At 42.6% G+C, this 18580-nt stretch overlaps 1 protein-coding gene across 1 annotated transcript in view; it reads right to left on the bottom strand.

The window, feature by feature from the left end:
* Positions 1 to 18580, bottom strand: part of CFAP54 (cilia and flagella associated protein 54) — a 2172274-nt gene that overhangs the window by 896168 nt on the left and 1257526 nt on the right. The window contains exon 41 of the mRNA XM_085653834.1: positions 15166 to 15318. Within this exon, the coding sequence (XP_085509960.1) occupies positions 15166 to 15318 (153 nt within the window). The remainder of the gene's footprint in view (positions 1 to 15165; positions 15319 to 18580) is intronic.

The following is an 18580-nucleotide window of genomic DNA, read 5'->3' on the forward strand; positions in this document are numbered from 1 at the left end:
GGAAGATGAGATGAAGAATGAAAGAAAACCCAAATGTCTTACGTCAATAATTTGCCAGGTAAACGTGCTTAGAAAACAATAACAGTCTTTTGCAGCTCTCCCTTAAACATGTTGCAAGAAAAATGTTTCAGATTTTTTTGACACCACTCTCATTAATGACAAATGAGTTGCACCTGGGATGGGAGAGAACCGATACCCACCGGGAACAAAGCTAGCCACTACCCTCTACAAGGAAATTGTTTCAAATGAAAAAGAGTTGCACAAATGTTTTACAGTTTACAACGCAGGCTAGTCAAAGTACTGCTGCGTTTCTTATTTTCTTAAAGCCCAGCAGGGTAAACCTCTGAGAAAGTTACATGTTTCAAGTGGGGCTTCTGCAAGGGAAATATTTCAAAACTCCTTTGTTAGTGTGGCAACTTTAATATCCTGGGAGGGAACTGTCTCCTCAGTCCTTCTTAGGTCTGAGTCAGGCAAGACCTTTTGATGTTACTGAAATTATATCTATAATACACTTCCCTAAAGGGCTTTTCAGCCATCTCTCTTTATCCATTGGTCTGTTGTTGTCTCATTCACATTTTGCTTCTGTATACTACTGCATACAGAATGTGGCAATGTGTCAGCCTACTTCAGTCAGTGGTTAACTTCACTTTGAGTGACTGCATTTTGCTCTCTCACAATGAGCACATCCACACACAAGGTAGTTTCCTTCAGCACCAGTGTTTTTGTTTTTACTTTATAATTTATTTAGTGTTTCCTTTGTGTTTAGAGTCTGAGGTAAAAGCAGAATGCTTTCTAACAGATGTCAGCACAGGCCTCATTCCACGCTTAATCAGTTCATGTCTCCTGCCAATGCTGTAGTATATTCCTTTTGTAGTGTCTAAGTGCCGCTATTTAACAGCATAACACAGTAGTTCCCAAACTGTGCACTGAGGCACCCTGGTGTGACTTCAGAACTCACCAGGGGTGTCGGTCACCTCATGGGAAAGTGGGAATGGTTTTGCTTTACTGTAACTAACCCGATGCTTTCCTTCCTTTGGTGATGCCGACTGCCCTACATTTCAAAAGCTATAGCTGAGTGTGGCGGCTTCTAAAACCCATCATGTTTGATTTGTTTACACTGCGATACTTTCTTTTGCATATTATTGTACGGTTCCGTTATAAAGACATGCAGTTACTTTTTTGTAATATGCTTTTGCCCCCATGTGGGGGAGTTATGGAAGCCTAACCTGTTCGCATCTGAAATGGTTTGAACTGGTGCGTGACATGTTACAATCAAATAAAGAGCATGTCCGCTTAGGCAGGGCCAGGCACAATCAGGACAGCGATGCCGAGCATTATTTCAGCTATTTTCTACTGCCACTCTAGTAATCGCTTCTACCAGGAAAATCAGGTAATCATGATCACGTGAAAAGAAGTGGATATGTAACAATCAGTTGTGAGTGTTTATGGAGTTTTGGGGGGGGTGTTTGAGATGACTGGAGAACTGTGTTATGTGTGTTATAATATTTCCTGCCACTGATAAAAACAAAATACCACGTCACGAGTTGGCTTGTCTTATCGTCCCAAATTAAGAATTCAAATTGCTCACTCACCTTCACCACTTTTTCAAATATTCACCACTCTGTAACACAAAGCATAGGAATGCAGGGGCAGAGGCATGTTCATAAACACACACACATCTATTGAAACACGCTTACACTTGTGACACACACATCTGCAAACGTCAGTTTAGAGGTAAGCGCAAAGCGCTGGTGGTTTCACTGTTCACACTCTGGGAATATTCGACCTAAAACAACATCCTGCCAAAATTACTTCAAACGTTGAACAGGACTGATTTCTTACATAACATAGGTACAGATTCACAGGGACATACCTACCTTCCAAGAATGAGTCTTCCCATTACAATATTAAAGCACACTTTTTGCACACAGTAAACTAGGAAAGCCTGTTTTCCTGATCATGGCCTAGTGATCGTGGAAGTAGTGGATTTACAGTTTCAGTGCTTTCAGTTTTTAAACAAAAGGAGCAAAAAATAGGTGGGGTGTGGGGGGGAAGGGGTGTACTCCTTGGCATCAGGTGGCACTATGCTTTTAAACCCTTTCATGACAACATACCTGGGAATATCCTGTAATACTCCAAAAAGAAATGTCAGGTTTTACCCAACAACATTTGTATAGATTCCCTGCTGCCGGTAATGAAACAGAAGCCATTACAAATAACTGACATATTTTTATCTTGTTACAACTATGATTATAATACCTTCATTGGCTTCATCCCAATTATTTTCAAAGAGAAAATTGGAAGTGCTTCCAAGGCCTGACTTACATACCTGACCCCTCAAAAAAAAGTGACATAATGGAAGGCTGAAGTCAATAGCCAATAGGTGAAGGGAGCCGTAGATTGAAAAGGTTTGGGAACTACTGGCCTAACAGATTGAAGCATTTGAAACAGTTTTGTATTGAGTAGCCCTCTTTTTACTCGGTACACAAACTAAAAGCTTCAATATTATACATGTGAATTCTTAAGCAGACAGCTCTTCAGAACACATTTATTTTGGACTCAATTTCATTAATGGATCTTTAATAAACTTTGCCCAGGAAGAAAATCAGCCTTTATCATGCTTAATTTGTAGCACTTGTAACAGTTTTCTTTTTTTCTTTCTCTCCTTTGCTTGTTTCCTTCTTCATAGCTTAGTGTTCTTTCTTTCTTTGTTCTGTCATCCATTCTTACTTCTTTTTCCTTCCATCCTTTCGTTCCTTCTTTATTGCATTCGTTCTTTTGTTTCCTATTTCTTTTCCTCTTTCTTTCTTTCAATCTTGCTTTCTTTCCTCATTCAGTTCTTTCTCTCCTTCCATTTGTCTTTATATCCTTTAATTCTGGGAGGAGGATGTCAAGAAGGCATAGAGAATCAGACTTGTGGTGAAGGAGACCCTTGAGATTATGGAGTAAATATTATACTCACAGAAGGCAAGTGTAGCAAGTCTGCCATTTCTGTACATCTTCCCAGATTGTTTACCTATATTGGACCCTATTTTTGCTGGCTATAGAACCCTGTGCACTTTACCACTGTTAAAAAGAAGTAAAATACCTGAGCTTCCCATGTGCGCCCATGTTTTAACAGGCTTGGAGTAAGATAAGTGGAGACTGCACTCAAGGTATGCTTGAAGGGGTATGATGCACAGCTTACAAGTACGTCCTAAAAGGTTTGAATCAAGTAGTAATCGAGTTGCAGAAAGCAGCAATGCTAAAATATGATCCCTCTTGTCCAACCTCTCGAATAGTAGCCCGAAGGTCGTTAGTGATGGCTATATGGAATAAAAGAACTTTTACAGTGCAGAACACACAATTAGTCCTCAGAACATCGCTGTTTACTCCAGCATACAGATTTGCATGAAGAACTTTAGAGGGGGAAATAGAAGAACTTTTATAATGAGGAACATGTGATCAGTCCTCATAACATCTCTGTTCACTCCATCTTAAAGAGTAGGATTGAGAAATTTAGATGGGGACATTTCTGTTGGTATTTGTTGTTGTTTTTTGTCATCACTATCATCTGTATGCCTACTGACCAATTCAGCCTTAAGTACTTTGTCAATGTTGTGCAAGGCTTGAGCATTAATAAGCACCAGTCATGTCCCTAATCTCCTTTGTAGCACTTCGAGATACATTGTCTAATACAGCACCAGCGCACTTTAGATGTGGGAAGCGACAAACAACTGTTAGGCTTAATCCATTGGTAAGGTTTGATGCCTTCGACTCGAGAAGTACTATGTTATTAATTCCCACAATATGTCTGGTCCCCATAGTACCTCTAGGCCACTTGGACATTGTGACTTTAATGCTTTCTAACAATTGTACTTTAAACATCTACTGTTCTTTTTGTGATTTTAGCAATAACGTGCAATACTGTCTTTGAATACATTTTTATTAATAGTTATAGGATTTTGATTTTTGATAACATTTCGATTTTAGTTAGTTTTTTTCTAGGTACTTCACTAATTTAAATACAAAATGTATTTGTCCTATTGAAACATGGCTGTTAAGATGTTTTACAAGGTATATTGTAGTGGTATTATTAACTGAACAATAACATTGATTTGTTTTGACTCCTACCTCTTGCTGGCATATAAGAACTGGAACTGTTCTCCAAGGGCCTAGGTGTTTGATTCCTATTTTCCAGTTGCGAAGACGCCTGACCGGAGCCCTAGGGGCTGTTGGACTGACCAAGAAAAACTTTCAAAGAAGTTGGCAATGAAGTCTGAAGGTAAAAACTTTGACTGGTACAACACATTTGGTGTAGGTGACGTCTACTCCCATCATGGTGATACTGAAATTGGGTCTAGGTCTTTCTCAGATGCGAAAAGTGACTTCTGATTGGCGCTTCATATTTCTTGACACGGGTTGCCCTGAACCTTTTCAAATTCCTATCTCTCGATCCCCTCAACCTATTTTGATCTTGGTGTGTCCTTGATCATTAAACATTTGTGTTGATTTCTTAACTTTAAAATGTTTGGGACTGCTTTACCTTAGCAAGTACTTCTCTGGAGATTCGCTTTGCTTGACACGAAGCAAAGGTGCGATCCCTTTGATATTTACATTCGTATACACTATCTAATGATTTCAATCAATAAAAATGGTGTATTGCACAATTGTAGTGAGTGATTTTTAAATGAGTAATCCAACACAACCCATCATGTAGGTTTTAATAGAGTTTACAGTCATGTAGCTCCAATAGCCACACACACACACCATGTATGCTAACTTGCAGTTAACCTAAGGTCTCAAAACCTGTGTGATGTGTTTGCTGTATTACATAGTTACAGATAATTTGCTAAAGTCTTACACTACAACATATTTCTTGATTAATAATGTTAAATGTTGTAAAGAGTTTTCAATATCCAAGGATTTGCTCCTTTTATTATTCCAAGATAGCTGGTACACCACACATAGCGATCCTAAAATCAAAGGTTACATGGTGTCCTTTTAAATGGATGGCAGTTATATCAGCTCTGTTAAATGCCACACAAGCACGCGGTTGCTATACAGTCTAAAATAAAGTGATTACAAGGGTGAGTAACTTTGGAAAGTTATATTTTTATCTTGTGATATGGTTTGCTGCCTACTTAAGATAACCGTGAACTAATGTGAACATAGTTCGTTATAGGAATGTTGGTTTTGCATTTAACACATTATAAATTTTAATGATTTGTACATTTCAGCTCAATTATTACTTTCGACTAATTTAAATGATAATCAATAGCACACACTATTTCATATTTATTACCGCCCTTAATCATATACTGGCAGTATGTGAATTCGAGTCCTTATCGGTTCACTAAGGCCATTTTGTTCCTGATGTGCTTAGTTTATAGACAGTGGTGGTAACATTTAACATGTGAAATCCTGATTTTGGAGGTCATCCAGTACATTTACAATCAGATAGCTCCTATGACAGCTATGTAAAATACCATTTACACAAGGATGTTCTGCTGACTGAAAGATAGCCACTAGAAGGAAGAGATACTTTGTAAAGCTATGCTTGCACTTACATTTTCATCTTGCAATAGGTTTTGTTGCTTTGATATAACCACTTTATCATACAGATGTACTAATTCCAGCATGGAATCAAGGACTTAATGCTTAAGACTAATTAATTATAGAATAACACCTATATTTGAGACCTTTAGTGTTCTCAAAAATTTTTCTACCTTTATCAATATGGAATGTGTTGTTTAAAGAAATTGTTTTACGACTAATGAATGGGAAAGAAGGTGCGCACCGGAATCACCTAAGTTACCAAATGAATGTTTGCACAAGATTCCTTTAAAGCTAATAAAACTCTGGGAGATTTGTACCTTTACTCACACAGAAGTGCTAAAGCTATTAAGATGGTTTTTGGAAAGGTGGGGAAGCTAAGTAACAGTTGTGGAATCTGTCCTCAACCACAATACCCATTCCATTTAAATAGTTGACACCATTTATTCGCATGTTGTTAACAGAACTGTTCTTAAGTTTAGCTGTTTGTATAGTTTGTATACTATCCACCATCTCTCTCCATGTTTCAGTGATCCTGTCATACAGTGTTTGGTTTAATTGCAGGCTAAAATGTTATACTTACAAGAAAAGCTTAAAGTGAATCAATCACACTGCCTCTATGAATCAAGTGCAATTAATTGAAAGTTTTATTGAACAATTTCCTGGGTAAAAGTGTGTCTAGCACTGGCAAACATGGGAGCAAAATGTCTCCCTTTGGCCGCAGTGTCTGAATATCTAGAAGGAGTTTATGTAGTGATGTTTGATTTCTGCCAGATCCTGTAGTGATGAACGCTGAGCAAGAAAAAAGTATATTTATGGGCCATAGAGGAGGCACTTGAATGACTACTAGAAATAGACCAACATCTTTGCTAAGCCATTATTAACTTCCCTTCTAAAATGGGTCACTGCAGTCAGGAGGTTAATATTCCATCAAGCCGGCTTCCGAAAAGATTGCTCTAGTATTGATTACATCATACCGCTGGCCATCCTTGTCCAGAGAGCATCAAGAGTTAAAGGTAAAAGTCTATTTACATGTTTTATTGGCTTCTCAATGGCCTTAGATAGAGTAAACAGAGCCAGGTTATAGGCTAAATTGAAAGCATGGGGAATTAAGACAGGCCTGCTAAAACCTCTGACACTTGGTCAAAGGCACACTCTCTCCCCAGCAGCTCCGCTCCTTACTGCGCTGTCGCTGAGCCTCCAGCCTCCTCCTGGGAGGTGTTCGAGACCCCTGCCTGCAGTCTCCACCGGGTAACTCTGCCTGATTATCCCTGGTATTTGACGTGTTATTCCTATTCCCTGCTAATCGTTCTGTTGCCAGAGACCTTGTTTTGTTATTTCTATTCCCTGCTAATTGTTTTGTGATTCTGTTGCCATAGAATCTAGTGGGAGTCTCTGTCTGTTTGTGCCTGTTTTTCTGTTTCTCTCCGCTTCCACTTCTGCTGCCCCGCCCCATCTCCACGACCATTCCCGCTCGTCCCTCCCCTACTTAATGGCAGCCGTGCGCAGCAGGCACGCCAAAGGCAAGCCCGTCTGCGCCCGTCCATGACCTGACCGCGACCATCACCAGTAACCCTGGACCTCTGACTATCCATCGCTACGACTCCACCGCCCTCCTTGCATTCAACCCCGGAAGACTCAGAGACTGCCAACAGGCCTCGCCGAACACAACCCACAGCCAATTCTCCTGCCTCCACTGCCGCCAGACCCTCACCACCACCCGGCCTCCAACACCACAGACGCCAGCACCGGCGACACCCTAAGATGCATCTTACTCAACGTGCGCTCCGTACACAAACACGCCATGGAAATCTGAAACCTACCCGACTCTCTCTCGCCCGACATCACCTTCCTCATGGAGACCTGGACCAACGCTTCCTCCGCCCCCGACATCAACACGGCCATCCCGAACGGATTCAAGATCCAAAGGAAGGACCGCCCTAACCACCTGGGAGGGGGCTTCGCCATCACCCACAAGAGCACCCTCCACCTCACCGCCTCTAGCAAAACCTTCCCCTCCGCCGAACACCTGCACTTCCAGATCCAGACCAGCCCCACTGCCAGACTCCGAGGAACCATCGTCTACAGACCCCCTGGCCCCCGGACAACCTTCGCCACCACCATCACCAACTTCATCGCACCCCACGCCATTGCATCAATGAACTACATACTCATTGGAGACCTGAACTTTCACCTGGACAACCCCAGCGACCCCAACTCCACCATCCTCCGTGAAAACCTCGCCAACATCGAACTTCAACAACTCGTCACCACACAGACCCACAGAACAGGACACACCCTCGACCCCATCTTCGCTGCAGGAAACAGCGTTCACTCGAGCCACACAACACAACCACCATGGACATACCACCACTGTGTACACTTCACCGTCCACAAGCCCAAGGCACCCGAACCAGCCCCACGCCCATCTCAAGGGAACTGGAGCAAGGTTACCGACGAACAACTTAACTACACCCTCACCCGAGACAACCACAACTGGGCATCCGACACAAGTATCGCAGCCAGAGAACTCCACACTTGGATCTCTAACTGTGCAGACGAGCTCGCCCGCTACGCAACCCCGACAAACAGCGCCCCAGGAAAGCCACCTGGTTTACCACCAATCTCCAAGAAGCCAGATGCACCTGCAGACGCCTGGAGAAGAACTGGAGAAACACCAAGACAACCAAAAACTAATCCAACTACAAGGACGCCATGACAGGTTACCACAACCAAATCAGAACCACCAAGAGGAACTTCATCCACAATAAAATCGTCGCCAAATCCACCAATTCCAAGGATCCAAGGAAGTCTTCAGTGTCATTCAGGAATTCACCAACCAATGTAGCGAAGCCACAGACATCACCGTGTCCCAAGACCTCTGCGACAAGCTTGGAACCTACTTCCACCTCAAGATCAAAACCCTCTACGACAACTTTGTCGACCATCCAACAGATGACACACATGCCCCCTCCCCCCAAAAAACACCAGCCTGCCCACCATCTCCAACTGGACACCGATCACGACCGAAGACACCGCCTCGACCATGCAAGGTATCCACTCGGGGGCCCCCACCAACCCCTGCCCTCCTCTTATCTACCACAGAGCCGCCGCCGCCATCGCACCCGAACTGCAACGCACCATCAACACCACCTTCAAAACAGGCACCTTCCTAGACGACTGGAAGCGCGCAGAAGTCAGGCCCCTGCTAAACAAGCCCACAGCTGACCCCACCGACCTCATGAACTACCGGCCCATTTTGCTCCTTCCCTTCACAGCCAAAGTTGCAGAGAAAACAGTCAACAGGGAACTAACCCGATTCATCGAAGAAAACACCATCCTCAGCCCGTCCCAATCTGGATTCCGAAGCAACCACAGCGCCGAGACCTCTCTACTCGCTGCCACAGACAACATCCGCAACCTCCTCGACCAAGGCCACTCCACAGCCCTCATCCTACTCGAACTGTCAGCGGCCTTCGACACCGTCTCTCATCGCACACTAGTCGCCAGACTGCACGACGCTGGCATACAAAGAACAGCCCCGGACTGGATCTGATCGTTCCTCACCGGAAGAAACAAAAGAATCAGACTACCACCCTTCCTCTCTGATTCCACAAAAATCACCTGTGGAGTCCCACAGGGATCATCACTGAGCCCAACACTCTTCAACATCTACATGGCCACCCCTCGCAGCCATCGTCCGACAACACGGCCTCAACATCGTATCCTATGCCGACGACACCCAGCTCATCCTCTTCCTCACCAGAGACCACACCACCGCCAAACTCAACTTCCAGAAAGGAATGCAAGACGTCACAGCCTGGATGACCAACAACTGCCTGAAGCTCACGCAGAGAAGACAGAAGTCCTTGTCCTTGGAAGCACCCCTTCAGCATGGGATAACACTTGGTGGCCGACTGCCCTCGGAAGCCCACCTACCCCCTCAGTCCACGCCAAAAACCTTGGCCTCGTATTCGACTCATCACTCACCATGAACCGACAAGTCAACACCGTCACCGCCAGCTGCTTCTAAACCCTCCGCATCCTTCGCAATACCTTCAAATTGATCCCCCCTGAGTCAAGGAAAACAGTCACCCACGCACTTATCACCAGCAGACTGGACTATGGAAACGCACTCTACGCCAGCATCAACAAGTCCCTACTCCGCAAACTCCAGACAATACAGAACACCGCCACCAGACTCATCTTCGACATACCCCGGCACGAACACATCAGCCAACACCTAAGAAGACTCCACTGGCTGCACTTGGAGAAAAGAATCACCTTCAAAATCCTCACTCACGCCTACAAATGCCTACACAACAACGGACCCAAACACCTCAACGACAGAATCAAATTCCACGTACCCAAAAGAAACCTCCGATCTTCCAACCTCGCACTAGCCAAAACCCAGAGCATCCACAGAGCCAGAGCAGGTGCAAGATCCTTCTCTTACATTGCAGCCAAGACCTGGAACAAGCTACTGGCAAACATCAGACGCGCCCCGTCCCTGAACACCTTCAGGAAGACTCTCAATACCTGGCTCTTCGGCTAATAGATCTGCAGACCATCCCCTCCCCCCACCCACCCCCAGCACTTTGAGACCCTCACGGGTGAGTAGCGCACTTACAATGCCCCTGATTGATTGATAATGGATCTACACAGCGACAAGTGGGTGAGAGGAATGTCCGCAAAAATCCATACCCATAATGGGCTAAAACCAGACTGCATTTTAGCCTCACTGCTATTTAATTTATATATCTCTGATCTCACAGAGGCACTGCAGGAATTCACGACTGGTTCCCCCTACTAAGAAGCACTAAAATAGAATATCTGGCTTGTGCATTGCCAACAATATTGCTATGTTTTTAACCAGCCAGATCGGCCTCCAAAATCAGCTGACCAGCTTACATGTATACAATTTGGCTAATAAACCACAGATCATCACAAGCAAAACAAAAGTCATGGCATTCGGTTGCAAAACCCCCTGTTACACCTGGTTCATAGGACCGGATGAAATCGAGCAGGTGTCCACCTACTCATATCTGAGAATGAAAATCGACAACAAACTAAACTGGAAGGCCAGTAAGGAATACTTGCAACAGAAACTTGACGTTTGAATTAAGAGCTATTAAAAGCTTAGGGCAAAATACGGTGGAAGTGCCATTGGATCGACTTAGACAGAGACTAAAGCTTAGGCCAAACTGGCCCCATTATGCGCTTACGGAGATGTATGCTGCCCGCCGGAAATTAACAGAACAGAAACAGCATTAATGGGCAGGATAAGGAAGACATTCAGTCTTCAGAAAGCCTCTAGGCAGTGCTTAATCAGGCTGGAACTGGGCATGTTGTCGGTCATGGCCCGAAGAAATCTAAACTATATTTATTATTTTAAAGACAGATAAGGGGGCGTCCAACAACACTATCAGATATGCTCCTGATGTCGAGAGGGCATCTCAATCCAAAATCCTACTAATTTCAAAGGCAACCATATCTAGATGTAAACTTGAATTCTAAGGTCATTTCCTCTTTTTTATGCTTTAGACTTTTTTATTTGCCATTCCTCAAGTTTGATGGTGGAGCAAAATATAGCGTACTGATAGCATGTTCTGCCTTTGAAATACAGATCCGTAAAAATTGGAACATATCTTTTGTTTATTCCCTGAACTAACTGATATTAGAAAGAAGCTGCTGAACAACTCATTTAACACAGAAGGGATAAGAACTATACGTGAGGCCGTTCTTTCCTGCTTTCAGGGATCCATACCGAATAAAGTGGGACAGCTGACAACAATATTCCCCCTAGCAATCAAAAGATGGGAAGGTGAATCTCAGACGACTTAAACCGAAAAACGTCTTTTCTTCTCTTTTCTTCCTTTCTTTAAAAAAATGTTTTTATGGTAATGTTTTAAGGTTTTTCATAAAAGTCCGTAAACCTTGGGAGGGTGGTCGATATTTATTATTTACTGTACAGTTTTCATGTTTCACATATTGTGTTTGGTTTTAAATAACTGGAACAATACAATATTACTCACTTACTTGCTGCTGACGTTTGGCGTTCTTAGCTTCTTGTGCCTGTCTTGGTTTCACAGTTAATTTGTTACATTGCTGTGGCTGCTCATTTTGTATTCTGTCATGCTTCCCCCATTCAATCAAGTCTTCTCTTTCCAGATGAGTGTTTCTGAATTTTGTTCCTCCTTCTCCATTCCTTTTTTCCACTCTTGTGTTTGTATTCTGATCTTAATTAACATCATCAGAGGGTGCCAGCACATTTTCAGACTTCGTACCTCAAGCACAGGGAGTCACTTAGTGCTTTTCTTCCATAAGTGCTGCTCAGTGTTTCTCAAGAATATATAAGGTGTCCTTTCCCATTGCATTTTTATGATATCTTTTACGTTACACACAGATCTTTTCCACGAAGCATACAGATATTTATGATCGTTTCATTGTCTTCAGCTTTGTGCTTTCCTATTGCCTTTCAGCTGTTTATTGTACTGTGTATGCCTTATCTTCCTAGTTGTATCTTCTTTTGGTGTTAACCAGTTTCTGGCCAGTAGTCAGACCCCAGTTCTCTCCATCCTACTTGTTTTTAGCTTCTGTCCATTTCCTTCCAGGTTTCAGATACTTATATATGCTAAACCTCTCCACTCAAATTCACTTGTCCTGCACAGAGCATCTCTGTAAGTTATTGAAGTGCAGGTCCCAGTAAGGATCATGACACCCTTCCATTAAACATGTCTAACAAGTTCCTCTTCAGTTAACATTATATTGCCTCCCTGAATCAATATGATTTTCTTATCTTCAATAGACCCCTCTGCTCTACATCATTGTATGAGATGTGAAATTTGCCTGGTACCCCTGCATGCAGTCAGTATCATGTTCGCAGCACCAAAAAAATGTTGAGGTCGCAGACATTTTCTGACTAATGCTGAGACCTCAACATGGCTGCTTCATCATTCACAGGCCCTGCAACATCATATCCAGCTTACCTCAGTAAACCACTGCTACACCCTAACACTCCTCTCCATTGCACTGTACCAGTAGCGCTGCACTGTCATCCAATACCAGTTCCCAGCTCCATGTTTCAAGACTGAAGCTGAGTACTGTCAACATCTAGATCATTAATATCAGCTGCCAGCCTGCATTACCATCCCCACCAGATTACTACATCTGTTCATACCAACCCCATCACCACATTAACACATTCCATCACTGCCCTCCCTACGATCCACCACCAACCAACCATCACCATACTACCACCCTGGCACCCCTGCACAAATCACCGACACCAGCCACTCCTTTCCCAAGGGACCACAAGGAAACCCACATAGGTCACTCTGCTTTGCATGCAATTGCAGAGTGATTATTCATCCAACAACACTCTGTGTGCTGCGAGGTGAAATACACGGTGGAAGGAATGTGGGGCCAAGCAAAGCAATCCACAGGTTAAAACAAGCTCAGCTTTCTTCACCATCCCTTTGACAAGTTGATACAATTGGAATAGTTTACTGAGATGAGACAAACTATTTAGCTGAGGTGATCATTTTCGGTGTGAGGTCCCTGTCTTTGAGTTTAGTTGACTGCTCGACTGGAAGTTGTCTTTGAGTTCAGGCCTTTGTTTGAAGAAAGAAGGAGAATTTAGTGTTCTGATAGTTTAACTTTAGCTTTATGTTTCCCAATCAGTTTTGAATGACCATGAGGAAGGCGGTGAGGGTCTTGAGGCTGTTGCTGAATTCGATTCTAATGTGCAGGTAGGAATTGTCAGAATATTGTAGATACCGGGTTTTAATAGTGATTCGCCTAGTGATTCGATTCCCGATGAAGGCTGAAGAGATTAGGAGCAAGGATGAAGCACTACAATAATCCAAAAATGATATTGATAGAGGTAAAGAAAGAATTTCCTGTTTTGATTAGTTGCATTTTGTCAAAAACATATAAATTGAACCAGCTTAGCACTGTTCAATCAATACCCATTCTGTCATTTTTAGGAAGTTGAGAGGGTATCACAAGCAATAGTATCAACTGCTTCTAATAGAACAAGGAGAACTAGGAGTCAGGAATTTCCTTAATCAAAGAGATGTAAAGCGCTGCCTGGTGTTTTCAGAATGGATGGTTGAGTGCTGTGACCCACAGGGGACACAGATAGGACATCACCTTGGAGGTGATTATTTTAGAGTATTCTTTCAGCTGCCATTCTTCACATCTTTCAATGTTCAACTTTTTATAGAGAAGTGATGTGCCCTATCTTGCAGGAATCTGGGAGTTGACGCTGATTCAAGGAGGTTGATGATTTGCAGCAAGAAAGAAGAGAAGACATCAGAGTAATCTTTAGCTGGAGGATGTGGTATGGAATCTACAATAAAGTTTAACAATTTTGCATCTGAGGCAGATTTAAGCATATCTATTCCACTGGGGCGAAAGCATTTCAACTAGTCACAAGATTTTTCTTGTTGAGGTTTGGCTTTACTGCGTCAGATAGAGCAATGGAAGGCTAGGTCATTGCATCTGTATTCTGTAATGAAAGGTGGATATCTTTGGTTTGGCAAGTGGTTTACTTTCAGGACAGTGCTAAGCAATACATATTTTCCAATGCAGACCATGTTGCAGGGATTCTGCTCTGGAACAGAACTTTGCTTGGAACCATATAACATCATATGTAGGGAAGGAGACACCATACCACCTCAGTATCTACGAGTCCAAGTCCGACTAGCTATTGTGCCACACTTGCCCTCCTAACCTTCCCAGAGAGGCAAGTGAATTGGCACCCCCACTTTATTTATTTAAACTATCATGTTCTGAAATGCAATAAACGTGCCACAATTAGAAAACAAATGCATACTAAAAATACCCTTAGCATAGTTAATGAGCCACATACCATGAAAAGCCCTGTCATTTATTGGACAGAGTAACCTAAAAGATCCTCCACTGCTACTGAAGCTAAATTCCTATACATGAAAGATCTCTGGGATTACTGGCATACCTGTTACTTTAGCATACACAGATAGACGTTCTACACCTCAGCAGACACAGTGCTCTTGTCTCAGAACTTTCATTCCATGTGTGTGTTTTTGGCTCATGTGCTCATGACAAGACATTTGCAAATAAACAGCAGCATTCTTGTGTTATGTCTAGGTGCTAGTGCCTGGCCAGAAAGAATAACAAGGCAACATTATTGCTTGACCTTGCCAGTGGTGTTCAGACTAAATCCAGGGAAAAGAACAAAACGCTAAAACATATGCAGGTTCCGTGTGAAAGTACAATGTGGCACAAAAGCAAGCGTGTTTATACAGTAACAGGTGCAAAGGAAAGTGAGGCCTACAACATACACAGTTAGGCTAACATAGGGAAACTACAATGGACCATTAAGGAACCACAACACTCAGTAACTGAATAGTTGCACACAGTGGTACAAAAGCAGAGCAAAAGAATAGCAAGCAAAGTCTTTTAGCATCTTATCAAAGCTATAAAAAAGGAATATCAGAAAGTATGCCTATTATTTCGAAAAATGATACCACCTTCCTGTCCCCCCACACACACTACATTTAATGAACAAAGTATTTCGAAATACAGCTCTAACACTTTCCAGTATAGTAATTATTAATTAGAAAAATACTGATACTGAAATGTTACCTTGAACTTGAGAAAGAAAAAGGGAGAGCAACTTTCTGCTGTGCTTGAGTGCTCTGCTTGTGTACTTTGATTTATTCAAACTTTCTCTAAAGCATTTGAGTGAATCCTTCACATCTAGAGGAACGCAAACTAATGATTTGGCTCGCTTTCCATCTAAAACAAAAATAAAGATGAACTAGTTAAATCATGTTTCACTGAACAAAAACAGTAATATCATATCCAAACATTTTATTGATATAAAAATTGTGAATATCATTTTTAAACAAAACGGAAGCCATTTAATGATTATATTGACCCAAAAATGCTCAAATCAGCAAATGGGGTCAGGAGGTATGCATTTGTAGGGAAAAAGCACAAAGAGCTGATAGAAAAACTGTGAAGTGCAAACATTAATGTGAGATTCTGCGATGTGAGGGACTGGATCCACAGCACTCCTTTCGCGCCAAAAGTGATAGAGCGCAGGTTGGGAAAAGGCCTAGTTGTTCTCCCAGTCATTAGATTTTCTGTATGATTTAATTTTTCAGAAAGAAGTTAAAATCATCCAGCTGGGCAAACCAGAATGCTGTATGTTGAATTTATGGTCCTGCAGAAGCCTTGAGCTTTGGTGCCTAAAGCTCCAAGAGGGACAAACTAGATAACAGTATCCACCAAGGTTCTTTCATTCCTATGATAATGTTGCCACGTTTTACAGCTCAGGTGCTCTCCATTCAGACCTTGTCACATTTTTGCAGCTCAAAATCTCCCAATGTGGAACACTAGAAGCTGTGGCCAGGCAGCACACCACATGGCTTTATACCTTTTTCCTAAGTCCTGTTGGAGTACCAAACATAGCTGCAAAAGATTTTGAGTGGGATGAACCAGAAAATCTTCTCTATCCAAGTTGCACCTCTTTCAGGTAACCTCAGCAGTTTGTTTGTTCAGAACTTTACATTTTCTAAGTCCAACCCAGTTTTATAAAATGTTGACTATCTTTCTACTGGTCACTCCTAAACAGAACAGCTTACAGGATACTAGGCCAAAAACAGCAGTGGACAACAGTCTTTGCAAGCTGCTTCAGCCAGGACCTGGCTCAAATCCAGCCTCTACTATTCCTTCTTCTCCACAGATACTCTTCTTCTTCTCATTTGTCTGCCTGTTGACTAGGGAGCAAGTTTGCCTGACTCTTGAGAATCAACAACCAGACCTTGGGTATAAGGGTAAGGAAGGTTGGAGTTAAGTCAATTTTTTCTTGTCCAGTATTGTTCTGATTTCCGTGTGGTGGGAGCCCCAAGCTATGACAGTAACTCAGCAGTGGTTAATGGGTTGCACTGGTCTGTCTCGAAGTTTTCAACAGTAACTATAGTCACATCTATCCTTCAGGGCTCTATTCATTGAGTCTCATTACAAGAAGGCCGATAATTATTGCATTCTATATAATTCCAGCAAAAAGATGCTCTGCACATATCAGATGCAATAATTATAAACTTTTTTGAGGTTTTGGGGAGTAACATGGAGATATTTGTTGTTACTGAATTAAAATCCACATGTCCCTATAAAATCTGAGCATTTCTCCTTGTAAAATTCCAGCATGTTTGACCTGCCAAAATTCAGCAAAGGCAGCAATCTTTATCGCACCTGATAATTACAGGGCGCACCAATTGGAATTATGATCCCCACGCAAACGGATGTTTGTTCAGGGATGCAAGTTAATGGGCCACTTGTAATCAGGACCTTAGTGTTTTTCAAGATTTCAGGGGTCTGGCTCAGATAGGGAAGTTCCCTCAATCAACTGGTGGCCTGCCTATTGAAATGAGTACTGCTCTTTTCTCGTCACTCAAAAAACGACAAACTGGTCGTCTATCAATGGAACTCTCTATGGGTAAGCAGTCTGATCCCACTAGAGATTAAATGCAGATGTTCATAGCTTTTCCCTGGGCAGATTTCTGCTGGGGGAATTTTAGTTACAGACACGGCAGAAGGTGTGAGATTAGCATAACCACTTTATGGGCTGTCAGGACTTAAGCAGAGATAAACATCCACTGAATCTTGCCAACTTCATACCACTGATATTACTTCTAAAATATATAGAAACATTGGTGCTCTGTTTTCTATTTTCTCCTTCAGCATTAGTGTTTCTCCCTATCTGTCCCAATCCCATTGATTTGCCTACTGTTAATGTCCACAAAAATTCCATGGTGGCTGCTCAACCTGTCAACAATTTCAGACTTACACCTGACTATCTCTCCAGTCTAACATCAAGCCCAGAGCAACTAAAGTGTTTGCTAGAGGATGGGTTATTGGTAGGGGTACGTATGCACATACCACTAGCAAGAAATCCACCAACGCAATTTAAGGTCCAGACAAGGTCTCAATACATTAGCCCCTGGCTCAACCTTTGGTAGCTGGCTGCGTGCAGGCAGGTTTAACTCAGGAGACAGGTATGTAAAGCATTTAAATACACCAATGCATTAAATAAGTAAGACACAACACACGATAAAAATTCCACACCAGTTTATAAAAATAGGAAACATTTTTATCTTTAAAATGACATTAAAATTACAGAAATCCAATAAAGGTAAACGGAGATATGAATTTGGAAATAGTAACTACTTTATAGTGCTTAAAAACCATATAGTGTCAACCATGCTTGACAGGGACAAAGTCAAAGTTTTAGGCCAACCACAAAGGAGCTCTGGTCGGATAAACTCAGTGAGAAGTCCAGGTCTAAATGATACCTTTGGACTTAGATCATTTTCTGGAAGATTTTCTCTCGTCGTTGTGTGGTCCCCTACAGGAGGCCGATTTCGATGCAACGTCGTCGGATTACATTTACACAAAGCCCCGCTCAAATCCTGTAAGTATGGAGCTTCGGAGCTTTCGACAGGACGAACCTGAAATCCAGGCCGGGTCGTGGTAATGCTTATGGAGCTTTTTTCAAAAGTTCCTCCAAAATTCTGGAAATTCTTCTTAAAGTTCATCTTGGGGGTTCACAGTGTCCAAAATACAAATCCAAGGGTCTAGAAGCTCTAACATGGTCCTCTGAGGTTTGGACTACAATTCCCACAATGCACCTGGCACATCCTTAAAAGTTCACTGGACGCACTCCATGCTGGGCACTTCTTGAGAAAGATGGTGCAGCGAAGCTCTGTTAACCCGTTGTTTCCAGGAAGTCCACACATTAATCCTTTATGAAGCGAGGCAAAGTTCCCTGGGCTGTGGTTCCAAGTGTGCAACAGGAGAAGTCCTTCAGAGAGCAATCCTGTGTGGTGCAGACAATAGTTTCAGCATGGCAATCCGTCTTGTAGATTTAGGCAACAAATTTAAGTTTCTATGCAGCCCTCACATATATATTCAATGATCTGGGGCGATAAGCAGGGGGGCACTCCTGTCCAATGAGGTGCTGCGTGCCCCCCAAAAGCATGACAGCTTCCTCTAA

This window comes from Triturus cristatus, chromosome 4_1 (assembly GCF_964204655.1).
Source record: "Triturus cristatus chromosome 4_1, aTriCri1.1, whole genome shotgun sequence".
NCBI classification, from domain to species: domain Eukaryota; kingdom Metazoa; phylum Chordata; class Amphibia; order Caudata; family Salamandridae; genus Triturus; species Triturus cristatus.